Below are 13,505 nucleotides of genomic sequence, written 5' to 3'. Positions count from 1 at the left end.
CGTTTGTTTATTTTATTGTTTCTCTGGATTCCTGGACATCATTCCTTTCATGCTAATGTGCAGCCAATGAGGTAAAATGTCAATTTCAAGTGTATTTTTTGTGTGATTTACATGTTATATGTCGTTAGCCTAAGGGTGCACAAATTAAGCCACCAGTAACCATCTGAATCTGTACATTCACTTATACAGATGGACCTAATAAAGTATTCAATCCAAAAATTGCGATGATTTGCAAATAATCACCGCCAGGCGATTGTGTAACAACTGCGATAGGCTTACCTGGTGGCCCGATCTGGACAGCAAGGCGGCGGTGCTGGGCGCCTGCGAGGCCGAGACCACGCTGGCGCGATGAGATGCCGCCGTCAGCGTCGGACAACACGTGCTGGCGAGAGGCCTGGCCGCCGGGAGAGGGTTGGCGACTCGACTGGTCGTGATCACGCTCTCCCCCGCCCTCTGGTGGTGCCCTGAGGAGAACAAGGAACTGGGCGACGCGGGAGGGGGTCGCTCGCTGGCGGCCGCTGCCCGGCCGTAGTGCGACGACGTCCCGTAGTGCGACGACTGGCCGGACGCGGGGTTGGCGCCGGGTCCAGGCAGCTGCTGAGGTTTTGCCGGTGCCAGTCGGGAAGGAGGGTGGTTGGCAGTGCCCGCCGCAGCTCCCTGGTAGGAGGAGGGGTGCGAGAGTTAATCCCACTATCTAATCCATGTGGTCATTTATTTAAAAAACAATCTATCCGAATGTTTTCGCATTGGACTCGTTGATAGATACACACACTTTGTGTAAAGTCACATGTTAGTGCGGTTAGCACCACTCAAAAATAACTTCTCAATAAATTTGATTCAATCGAAAACGTGATGGCTAGCATAATGACAGAATATCAGTGAGATCATGGACAGCTAGTTAACTACCTGATAGCCTTGAGATCATGGACAGCTAGTTAACTACCTGATAGCCTTGCTGCAGCAGAGCATCCAGCTGAGACGTGGGGGTAACGGAGGACACTCTCTGCCAGCTGTCTTTGTTGAGAAGGGCGCTGTTCACCGAGCAGCCAAGAGGGGGTGCTACGGTCACAGTGGAGACTCCAGTTTTAGCCCCGCTGTCGCCGTGGCTGCTGGCATAGCGGTTGACGGTGCAAGGAGCCTGGGAGGCAGGGAGGTTGGGGGTGATAACAGGGGTACGGGTGGGGTTCACTGGGACCAGCGGGGGGCTGAGCTGGTGGTGGTGGTGCTGGGAGTGGGCATGCAGTGCCCGGCTCTCCGCAACCCGATTCTGGCTCTGCTGGCCCTGAGGTAGCAGCCCTGGATGTCTGTAGAGGCCTGGCTCCTGTTGGGGAAAACAAGACGACACGTCTTCAGATTCAATCACTGCACTATAACATTATACTGTATATAATGATAGTCCATGAACAAAGTGTTTACAAGTGAGCTGGTTAGTGGAGTGAGCTGGTTAGTTGAGTGAGCTGGTTAGTGCAGTGAGCTGGTTAGTGGAGTGAGCTGGTTAGTGCAGTGAGCTGGTTAGTGGAGTGAGCTGGTTAGTGGAGTGAGCTGGTTAGTGGAGTGAGCTGGTTAGTGGAGTGAGCTGGTTAGTTGAGTGAGCTGGTTGTGGAGTGAGCTGGTTAGTGGAGTGAGCTGGTTAGTGGAGTGAGCTGAGCTGGTTGTGGAGTGAGCTGGTTAGTGGAGTGAGCTGGTTAGTGGAGTGAGCTGGTTAGTGGAGTGAGCTGGTTAGTGGAGTGAGCTGGTGCAGTGAGCTGGTTAGTGCAGTGAGCTGGTTAGTGGAGTGAGCTGGTGCAGTGAGCTGGTTAGTGGAGTGAGCTGGTTAGTGGAGTGAGCTGGTTAGTGCAGTGAGCTGGTTAGTGCAGTGGTTAGTGCAGTGAGCTGGTTAGTGGAGTGAGCTGGTTAGTGTAGTGGTTAGTGCAGTGAGCTGGTTAGTGTGCTGTGCTGTGTCTGTACTCACCAGGCAGTGAGCACTGGGTCTGCCGCCAGGGAGTCTCCAGGTCACATGGGAGCTGCTGTGCTGTTGCTGAGGTACTGCGGTGTTGCTGGCAGGAGGGGGAGGAGGAGGAGGGCCCTGGTGCCCCAGCCCTGGGTGAGGCTGGAAGTGGCTGCTGTAAGGCACACCGCTGCTGCTGGCAGCAGGGGAGTTTGCTGGTGATGACTGGGGGCGCGGGTGTTGCTCCCTGGTCGGAGTAGACGGAGGAGGGTGACAGGGACTCGCTTGGCTGCTGCCCCGAAACCCGCCGGAAGATGCAGGAGGAGGAGGTCCCCTTTGGAGAGGAGCGCCACGGGGCTGCTCCGAGGCCGCCGGGGGGCGAGCCGAGGCTGGGCTGGGTTTGGAGGAGCCGCCGAAGTGGTGGGGGTACGAGGAGGAGGAGGGGTTCGGGGATTGCTGGTTTGCAGCCTGAGGTTGGAAGGCAGCCTTGTGGGACAGGGGGGCACCGCCACATCCCTGTGTATAGCCGCCGCTGCCGCCTCCGGGAGACGAGGTGGGCGACGACGTGGAGGTGGGTGGAGAGGACGTGTGGGTGTAGCCGCTCATGCCTTGTTTGGTGGGGTCCTGAGAGGGGGAGGGAGAAAACAGGTGTCAGGTTTCATAATTGCGTTATGCATTGCCAGAATCCACTTTGTGTATGTCTATGGAAAGACGTGGCATCTACGATCTCGACGACAGTCGAAGGATGATGATGATGATGATGTCTATGTGCTAAAAGAGCGACTTTGAGACGTGTTTCACTAGTAAGTCAATGTGATTTAATATTTATTATTATTTTCTAATAAAAAGAGAGGATATCTAGCCAATATTTGAAGGTAAATCACTACCAAAGTGTCATTTTGCTTGAACAATCCTGAAAATATAATTTCATCCCCAGCAAATGTTCAGGGTTTTTCATTTGTTTTGTTAAGTTATAACTCATTGTACCGTTGCTACCCGAAACAGGGCTCTCCCTCGTAAAAGAGGTCTTGTATGTCAATGGGATTTCAGCTGTATAAATAATAAAGGTAAAGAAAAACAAGAAGAAAGTAATCAACTAATGTACAGAACAAAGTATTAGCTATCGCTTGGGGTAACGAACAACTTTCCAAGACAAACTTAGTAAACTGGACAAGAATTGGCAGCATTCTTTCCCCCATCTACACAAAGCCGATCTACGAGCTTGTACACCTTGTAGATCCCAGAATGTGGCTGACGGGGTTCAAGTGGTTAATCTCATCAATGTGATTCAGCTATAAAACGTAGCCGCATTGTCTTACGGTGCAGACCTGGAACTCCTGTGGCACTAGGTTCTTGCGGTCGGCCGTCTGCGGGACCCAGGAAGGGTTGACCTTTTGGAGAGGGTTCCAGAAGGCTGGTTTGGGAGTGGGATAATGCAGCTGCTGAGGACCGGGAGCCTGGCCCGGGGCAGGGAAGCGCTGCAGCCCTGGGTGTGGTACCTGGACAGAACACTGGACTTAACTACTGTAGGGTCACAAGAGACCACACACACACACAGGCAAATCCCATTTGTTTCTCAAAGCTGATCTTTAGGACTGACTGTCCATTGTCCTGTTACTGACACTGTTACTTGCAAGATGGCCTAAAGTAGCCCATCTACAAGCCCACAACGCGTGTAGGTCGGCTATTTTCGAAGAGCAACACCGTCGTCATGTGACAAAGAATAAATCAGGCGTCCGTGTATCCAGACCGGGACACGTCGTTAGAAATCAGATACGATTCACAAAAATCTGTGAATCTTGTTAATCAATCGGATTCCAATCTGGATAGGCCACAAATCCGATTTGCTGTACTTAAAACGAGTTAATCTGCGTTACTCGTTACGCATTTGAAAACGTGTGCGAGCCAAAAGTCTGGCTGGAGAGTGGAGAGAGACCGTTCCTGACCTGATCGGAGCTCCTCTTCCTCTTGCTGGGGCTGGGGCAGTCTTCGGGGCCGGGGCGGGACGGCGGCGGGGGGTGCAGGGAGGGCGTCGGTGTGTGCTGGATGACCGAGTGCTCTCCCAGTGGAGGCGCCGGCCTCTTCAGCTGACCAATGAGCATCTTCCCCTGGTAACTGCCCCTCTGCTGCTGCTGCTGCTGCTGCTGCTGCTGGAAGTGGAAACACAGGTGTGAGCACTGAGACGTTGAGTTCTCCTAGATAATCAACAATTTAATGTAAAAAAAATTATTTGATCATTTCGTGTATGTCGCCTGTGAAACGTTAACGATTTTTTTTAACAAAAACAAATAAGATTCATGAAAATAACAGATCTACAAGCCCATGACGTGTGCTTGTAGGTAGATCGGCTATTTTCCCATGACACCGTTGCGCGATGAAGTATAATAACAATGTATTAAAAAAAAGAAACACGCTTCTCGATTCTTTGATGAATCGAATATGAATCAATATAATAATTGCTTCGAAAATAATGGCTAGTTGCAGCCCTGAAACGAACCTGTGAGCTCAGCCGCCGTAGCAGGAGTGACTATCAGCATGGTAATACCTTTGTTTGTATGCATGGTAGTGAAACATGAGCTTAGCCAATTAGTGGGGGCTTTACCTGTTGCACCTGAGCCCACATCTCCTCTCCTAGTGATGGGGCGCCTCTGGGGGGGTGCTGTTCCTGGGGACCCCCGAACTGAGGCAGACACGGAGCAAGGGGAAGACGAGGGAAATAAGAAGAGAAGAACGCAGAGTGAGTGAAAAGAACAATAAAAAAGGCTGTGGTTCACCGTGGAGATTGTAACAGCGAATGGTAAATAAAATGGTAAATGATAAAATGGTATATGGTGTAAAGCGCTTTTATCCAAAGCCCTTAACATAGATGCATTACATAGGTGCATTACATTCACCCATTCACACACATTCATACACCGATGGACTACTATGTCACATGTACATCATGTGAAATAGTAGCCTCATTTGTCAGAAATTAATTTGTATATTTCGGTTATTTGTCATGTCTGTGTGCAATTTGTGATTCCGAAGTCTAAAAACCAAACAGAATTTAAAATTGCATACATTTAGTTGGCAAAAAAAAACACAAACTAAATCGTAAACCACAATTATCTGTGTGATAATTAATCGTGGTGGCCCTACTCGAGCAACGGGAGTTGCGTTCTCTCGCGGCAAAACATCGACGGCACTTCTTCAGCTCTCACCTTCAGCAGGCTGTGGCCGTGTCTGCTCGGGGGCAGTTGGTGGGAGCCGCTGCCCGCGTAGCCGCCGCTGTGGAGGCGGAGTGCGTGTTCGTTGGGCAGCGCCATGGGCGAGGGTCCTTGAGGCGGCGGGTGGGACTCGTACAGCTGGCCCTGCTGCTGCTGCTGCTCCCACCTGTGGTGGACCGGGGGAGGATGGGGGTGATGGGGGGGCGGCAGGGGTCTCAGCTGGTCCCTGGGCAGGCCCGAGAGCATGACCGGAGGGAGGTCCGGCTTCTCGGCCCCTCCTCGCATTTGCATGGGTCTGGAGGGGTCAAAGAAAGACGAGATTTGTTCAGCTTTAAGCCTTTAAGGCAAGGATTTGTTTTTGGCAGCTGTCAGCCCTAAGAGCAGGAGTCTTCTACGTGGCATTGTCAATGTCAACCCAATCGCTGAATCATCATTCAACAAGAAAATATTAGGCAAGAGGGGAATTCTAGTTCCCATTACCTCAGATAGTACTTCTGAAATTCTAGACCAAAAACGATTGACATCTGGCCACATCATGTGCACGTACGTCCCCAGTTTGTTATTGTTGCATAGGGTGCAAATGGGTGTCGTACGGAGTTGAAAACGTTTCCTAGGAGTCAAATAGAATCTCTGGATAAATTTGAAATTGCAAGAATTGCACAGTATTGTTCTTAAGCACATCTACATTGCCTATGGATTGGCTCCATGTGATGCTGTAGTCAGTGTTGTGTAAATATAAGGTTTTTTTTAACAATGTTTGTTATACATTATGTTTGCTAATGTTTTCCGACATATACGTTGCATAAGTAGGTAGGTGGGGAGAGGCTTGTTGTCGGTATCAGCCGGTAACACGCGGGGGTCTGTCCTTGTTCACCCGCTTCAAATGTTATCAACCTATAATCACCAGTAGGTTCTTATCGAGACCATTCAATGCAGCCAGTATGGACATTTACACATACTGCCTACCGCGAGTAGGCGCCTAGGAAATACGCAAGTGAAATTACTGCTGCCGAAGCGAAAACATTGTGAAACTGACTTACATGGCCGGTTAAGATTGGGTTCAGGGTCAGGGTTAGATTTAGCCATTACGGTTAGTAATGGTCGGCCACGTCGGACAATGGCTGCATTGAATAGCGTTGATAACGGCTGATGAGATAACATCCAAAACCGCTCCCTCGTTTCAGTGAAGCTAGAACCCTGGGAGATGTATTTGCTGAGGTGAAGCGCCACCAGCGACCAGTACTTACCGCACAACTCGCCTGCTGTGCTACTCATACGCTGAGGTGGATGGTATGACCTCCACCGACTGAGCTACCCGGACACAAATGTGACCGGGTCTGGCAAATAGGCCCTCATCTCGACCAGAGTCATTTTTCAGTTTTTTACAGATTAAAGTACAGAATGTAAGCTTTCATATGATGTATCATTCAATGAAATTGGAAAATATTTGAAGGAGATATGACCATTTTAAAATGATTGTGCCGTTTTACCCAAAGCTGAGAAAATCCCCTTTGAATGTTCACAACATTTCAACACCTAGAGCTGGCTAGCCTACTTTGACTTATAAATGTATACATTTAATTTGCCCAAATCAATAATCTGTTGGAATGAAAACCTTCTTCAACATTCAAACTGTGTTAATATGAAAAAAACGAAAATCACAAAAACATTTTTTAGATTTTCTGCCTTTTCATTATAGGCGAGATGAGGACCATTTTGCTAGACCTGGTCACAAATGGACAAATGGACTTACCCATTATTAACAAATCTACTGGGATGGTTCAGAGGTAGGTGGGAGATGACCTGGCTCATTCCAGGTGGACACCTGGACAAGAAACACAACACACACACACACACACCATTTAGTTGAAACATTTATCCCTTTCATTCCCCCAGCAGCAGCAGCAGTGTAAATTGTGCACCGTCCAATACATTAACACTCTAGATTTGAGTGTGCTGGGGTGTTCACAGTACCAGATGCCAAATATAGCCTATACATAATATAAATATATACCAAATTGGTACACAGGTACCAATTGACACACACACACACCCCCGTGTACCACGCTATTTAATCCATGTTCTCCCCCTGCGTAATACGCTAAACCCGCCATTTGTTTTAAGTGTTTAATTCGCCGTTTTGTAATAGAAATAGCGGATTTGTGGCGGAGGTGTGAATGTGCTTGCTTGGTGTGGTCCATGGCGGGACACAGACCTGGGCGGCGGGGGCCAGGCGCGTTGGGCCCATTGTACCCTGCTGGGTGCGTCCAGAGGGAAAGACTCCCGTGTGCCACGGACGCCAAACTGCTCCACCGCGTGATGCATCCAGCCTGCAGGGAGGGAGGAGACAGAGATGTAAACATTTACTCCTTTAAGCTTGTACATCTGCCATTTTGAAAATATCTTAAAAAGTGTGGGAAGTGAAGGTGTGTGTGTGTGTGTGTGTGTGTGTGTGTGTGTGTGTGTGTGTGTGTGTGTGTGTGTGTGTGTGTGTGTGTGTCAGGCTGTCAGCGTTAGGGCAGCTTAGCCCAGTGTAGCATCGCTCCAGTACTCACCAGCCTAGCGGTCTGTGTGTGTGTGTGTCTGTGTGTGTGTGCTGTGAAGCCCTCCACTGCAGGACAGAGGAGGCCTCACTACACCGACACACCGTCTGCACCCTCTGAAGTCTTCAGCACCAAGGAGGACACGGAAGCCTGTCCACAGGCTGGACAAGAGAGGAGAGAGAGAGAGAGATGAAAACTCAAGGCGGCTTAAGGGCAAAGAAGACCGAAGAGAACCAAGGGAGGCCGAGCGAGAAAGAGAGAGAAAAGTGCCCAGGCAGTAGGTTCTCCATTATATGGGCTGGCTGGAGACTGCAGAGAGGGGAGGCTCTAACTTTGCAGCTACACTGCAACGTTACGGGTGTCAATTTAACCACTTTCAACCTGGCATCACGTTTGGCTCCTTTTTTACAGCCATGTCATTGTATTTCTTACACGATACGATATTTGGATCCCCATTGGCTGCCACCACAGTTAGCGGTAACTCTGCCTGGAGTCCACTCCACACACAACAAAGACATGCACAAAGACCAGTCCAGTGCTTCAGTCAGTTGAAGGTAGAATGGCTCAACAGGGACAACTTGAAGCAGAGAGAATAATACCTGGGCACTTCGGGGGAAAGACTATACACAAATTAAATATACCGGAGCACTCCATTAGATTAGATTGATTCTGCACATATTCATTATTTTGTTTATTTATTTATTCATTTCAAAACATAGCAGGTATACAAGCTCACAACACAATGTGTACACGTGTTGTGAGCTTGCAGATCGGCTTTTGCCGCAATTCGGCCTTCAACGAAGCATATACCGGGCTTCAGTTATATTATCCGAGTGCAAAACGGGTCGGATCCATTTCTACACTGAACGTACAGAGAGACAGCGTGTGAAGCCCTCCATCTGGCTCACTATTCTCCCAGTCGGTGACCATAATGCGGGAAAAACTGAATTCCGCACACACTTAGGTCAGTGTTCATTTTGTTGACCAAGACTAAAGACTAAGTCGACTAAGGTTTTGTGTGTGTGTGTGTGTGTGTGTGTGTGTGTCTCTCTCTCTCTGGCTTTGTGGCTGTTTTGTTGTGGGAACCATCGTGTGGCTGCTGTGTGCTCTGTCAGTCAGTAGAGGGCGGCATTGTGCCAACGTGCCACTAGCTACAGTGATCATTAGGCAGTCAGTGCCATATGGCCAGGTTCGCAAGACAGAGCCCAGGATACTGTAAAAAAAGCATTCATACCATAGACCTCCAACACAACAAGACACACAGAGAGAGAACTGGACACCTGCCAAGAGTGTGCATGTGTGCATGGTTCAATAGCAGTGCATGCTGCCAAGTGTGTAAGCTGCACGTTTGTGTGAATCGAGAGTTAAGTGCGCTGCGTTAGCGTGTGCGAGAGATCGAACGTGCCTGCAATGATGTGTGTGTGTGTGTGCGTCTATACGGAGACACTGGCTTTAATCTCATTATGCCAGGCTAGAGAGAGAGGGGGAGGGGCAGGGGCGACAGACGGGCGACAGGATGGAGGGACAGATTAAGAAAAGGAGATGAGAGGTTGGAAGAGGACAGGGAGGAGGAGGGAGGAGAGCAGGAACGGTGCCATATCAAACGCCCACACACCTTCCACGCACACACGTGCACGCACGCACGCACACCCACACACACACACACACACACACACACACACCCCCACAGAACAGTCAGAGAAGGAGAACAAAAACAAACAGACACACATAAAAGAGCGTGACAGATTTGTCCCTCTTACCCCTCCCTCCCGCTGAACACCTGACGCACACACATCACACACAACACACCCGCATGCAGAGAGACAGAAGGTGTCGGCTACAAAAAGCACCGCCCACATACCACCCTGTCTCCTCGGGGCCTAGCCTGGGACGCATTCCATTTCATCTGATGTCTCCTCAGGACCTAGCCTGGGACGCATACCATTTCATCTGATGTCTCCTCAGGACCTAGCCTGGGACGCATACCATTTCATCTGATGTCTCCTCAGGACCTAGCCTGGGACCCATACCATTTCATCTGATGTCTCCACTCTCCTCAGGACCTAGCCTGGGACGCATACCATTTCATCTGATGTGATGTCTCCTCAGGACCTAGCCTGGGACGCATACCATTTCATCTGATGTCTCCACTCTCCTCAGGACCTAGCCTGGGACACATACCATTTAATCTGATGTGATGTCTCCTCAGGACCTAGCCTGGCGAGACAAAAAATGAAACGGGGGGGACCAATACAAAGCAACACCGAAAATAACAGAACCACCTTAACCCTTAGAAGATGAAAGACGCCAATTGGCGTCTTCATCAGAATTCCGTAAATGATCAATGACGCCAATTGGCGTCTTCACAGTTTTTGATGAATCTAAACATATTAATATGCTCCGAAGCGCTGTTTAAATTCCTGAGCTTATATTCCAACTACATTACCCAGAAAACCCGTGTCACGTGACACACGTGTACGTGTTGCCATTGGAAGCTGGTCCCACCCCCTGTAAACAGTGGGGGCAGAGGGAGTCTTCATAGTTTTCATTGTTTTGCCTGTTTGCCGTCTCGCCCGAGCGATTTTCTAGCAGAAAAAGTTGAAAGCAGTACTATTTATTTGAGCGAGTTTTGTGGTAGTAGTATTGATCCATACGCGTCCCAGTCGCCTTCTCCAGGCGGAGTAGCCCTGGTCCAGTGCTTACAGCGAGACTCGCTGCTCCCTCCCTCCTTTTTTCATTGTCTCCCCATCGTCGTCCGATGAGCTATACCGGGAAACCATTGAAGAAGACGATCAACCCGGAATGTTTTGAGGTAATCTTATTGTAGAAAATGCCCTTCTATAGTGATCAGAAATCATAAGATGATCGCTACAAATAGATGCTTGGATAATTACTACTACTAGTCAGATCATGACGCCAGAATGACTCACCACGATGGCCCCCAGCCATTAGCCAGCACCGAAGGTGCTGGCTAATGGTGTTGGTCGGTGCATTGGTGCTGGCTAAGGGCTGGAGGGGGGGGGGTTGGTGTCGATCGGTTGGTTGGTGCAGTACAAATGTATCGTAGCAGGCATGCACGCATGGCAGTACAAGTATTTTATATTGTAGCGTGCCTTATAGGCGATCTGATCTTTAGAGTAATGTTCGCTCCTTTTATTTACTGTCTACAAAGACGGAGAACAAACATGCATCGTTTACTGAAGCAACGCGTGGTTATGATGACGTTGCTACAAGGATCGGAGGGGGGACGGGGAGTGAAGCTAACAGTAGCGTATTATATAAGATCTGTATGACGTTTCATTGACGTCTGAGCTTGCATGATAATTGCATTCATTGTATATTGTATACAATCATGATTGTACATTGTTTAGTGTGTCTCCGTGTGATGATGATGATGACGATGATGTCAGATAGCCTACGTCCCCCCCCCCCCCCCCAACTGGCTATTGGCCGGGCTGACTACAGCTAAATGTTTATTTTTATATATTTAGAACTGGCATCGGAGGAGGAGGATGATGATGATGATGATGATGATGATGAAGACGAAGAGTCAAGACTGCGATGGAGTTCTCCGACACTGAACCGGATGCATTCATTCATTTCAGTTGTTGTTTTTTTTTAATTTAGCCTACACACACACACACCGTCAAGAACAACTGGAATGCAGTGGTTTGGGGACACTGGGGAGTTTGGGGACAACTGTTTTGTATGTAGGCCTATTTATTTTCTGTAATATTTATTATAATTGTATTATGTTAGTAGTCATAAAAAATAAAAGACAAGCTTTTACAATGAGTTAGACCTGTCATGGCTATTTTGTTCACTAGTCTGAGGTTTATGGTTTGACTAAGCGAGTTTCAACTGTGATTTACTCTGTAACGGTAGATGGTAAGAACCCAATTTTTTTGTTATAATACAGTATACATTCAAGTCTATATTTTGATACATATCATGGGCACAAAGTCATATCAAAACAATGTCCTTGGATGAGTTTTTTATCAAAACTGTTTCTTCACAACAGGTTTTTGAGATACATGCATGAATAGACACGGTACTGGTAAGACTATGTAAACATGGTATATATCAAAATGTGCGTTAGAATGTCTAATTTTACCCCAAAAAAGAATTGAGTTTATATGATGTTCCATTTCAGAGCTAGGGGGACTTTTAGCTGGATAGGTCAGATTGATCATGACTGACCATGCTATTTATAGATGGCAAAATATCTACAGTGGTACATGTGAGAAACTTTTTATTTTATTTTAATTGAACTAGACAACTCACCCTTTAAAATGAGATATTGCATGGCTATGTACGCCCAGCAGAAAAAAAGTTATTTAGAAAATAAAACTTCAACCGGTCATAACTTTTTTTGTTGTCCTAGAAACACTACCCAGTGTAAATGCAGGCTCTTTTAAATGGCTTCCAACACCACAACTAAACATTTTATCAACTCAGTTCATTTTTTTCCTGGAAGCAGACAAGCCAAGCTTTCTCTGAAGGTCTTTCGTTGTCACACATTCACAGCAGAGAATTTTCAATAAATCATTCAAAAACGCCATTCTGCCATAGAGAAGTCTAAAAACTATATAGAAATCCTTGAAACTCTCAAAGAGTTAACGGAATAAGAGGTTGTTTTTTTTAGATTACTGAGGACTGAAACTAGTGAAATAATATATATATATTATTATTATTATTATTATCTTTATATACGTTTGAATTCCATTAAATATTTAATTTAACATTAAAGAATCCGGAAAAAAAAGAGAAGGGATATTTACTAGCGACCTATAAAAAAAATGGAACCTGACCCACTGTTTGGGAAACATGGCTCTACGATGAAACCAGATGTACAAACTCTAGATCTGCTATTATGGGTGTGAGACACTGAGAAACTGCCACGCGACCTGATATAATCAGGTGCCAACCCCTCCCGCCCCCTCCCCACACACACACACCCAGGTTCCCTGTCTGGCTATTTAAAGCTGCGTATAGGGCTATTTTCGGACGTTCCACACTTACAGCACATTGGTATTAGATAGAAATACCATGGCTCTGTGTGTGTGTGTGTGTGTGTGGGACGGGTACACACAAGCGTGCATCTCCTTCCTGTTCGAAGGGATTGCTGTGGTACACACACACACCCACACACTACTGCTGTACACACACCAACACACTACTGCTGTACACACACCAACACACTACTGCTGTGTGTAGATAGGCTGGTGTGGGGGGGGGGGGGGGTTGTTTAACTGTCAGGAAGGACAGTTACAGCGTTCCTCAAGACACACTGGCAACTTTGCGTTGCGGGCGGGCGGGCGCGCACGCACGCACGCACGCACGCACACACGCACACACGCACACACACACACACACACACACACACACACACACACACACACACAGTGTAATTACCTTTCAGAATAGCACCAAGTTATCGATTCACAGTTTGCGTGGAGTCTCAGCTTTGGCTGTCGATCATGTCTCGGGGGCCTCCTCAACCCTGTGGAGGAGAGACGACAAAGATGTCTGGTTAGAACGATCGAACGCTGCCGAGGGAAAGACCACACACTTCTGGTTCCACACCTCTCATGTCAACACTGTAACCCCCCCAATGCCCCCCCAACCCCCCACACCCCCAGTATATGCCTGCCTACTAGATTGTTATGTTTTTGAATTGAGATGTTTTTATTTCAAACCTACTGCATGTTCTTCCAATTTAAAATGTATTTACCATCCAGTTCCACGTTAGAGAATTTTCTAGAACCCTCATATCTCCATTGCCTGCATTGTTCCACGAGCGAACTCGTGCCCCGCGCCGACGAG

General features: G+C 47.9%; 1 protein-coding gene across 6 annotated transcripts in view; it reads right to left on the bottom strand.

Annotated features, from left to right (window-relative positions):
• Window positions 1–13,183, bottom strand: part of kdm6ba (lysine (K)-specific demethylase 6B, a) — a 32,886-nt gene extending 19,703 nt beyond the window's left edge. For 2 of the 6 annotated variants that reach the window (XM_079491749.1, XM_079491752.1), the window contains exons 1-11: window positions 13,095–13,183; window positions 7,692–7,840; window positions 7,352–7,466; window positions 6,890–6,961; window positions 5,131–5,431; window positions 4,530–4,607; window positions 3,874–4,077; window positions 3,247–3,426; window positions 1,952–2,551; window positions 944–1,321; window positions 280–657 (exon numbers count right to left, since the gene is read on the bottom strand). In XM_079491749.1, coding sequence (XP_079347875.1) covers window positions 280–657; window positions 944–1,321; window positions 1,952–2,551; window positions 3,247–3,426; window positions 3,874–4,077; window positions 4,530–4,607; window positions 5,131–5,431; window positions 6,890–6,961; window positions 7,352–7,461 — 2,301 coding nt within the window. In that variant the 5' untranslated portion in view covers window positions 7,462–7,466; window positions 7,692–7,840; window positions 13,095–13,183. The remainder of the gene's footprint in view (window positions 1–279; window positions 658–943; window positions 1,322–1,951; window positions 2,552–3,246; window positions 3,427–3,873; window positions 4,078–4,529; window positions 4,608–5,130; window positions 5,432–6,889; window positions 6,962–7,351; window positions 7,467–7,691; window positions 7,841–13,094) is intronic. The other 4 variants (XM_079491753.1, XM_079491750.1, XM_079491751.1 and 1 more) reach the window with 4 other exon arrangements.
• Between the last annotated feature and the right edge of the window lie 322 nt (window positions 13,184–13,505).

Source organism: Electrona antarctica (genome assembly GCF_951216825.1).
Source record: "Electrona antarctica genome assembly, chromosome: 21".
NCBI lineage: Eukaryota > Metazoa > Chordata > Actinopteri > Myctophiformes > Myctophidae > Electrona > Electrona antarctica.
Note: the sequence above shows the minus strand (reverse complement) of the source record. Positions and strands in the feature narration are given on the sequence as shown.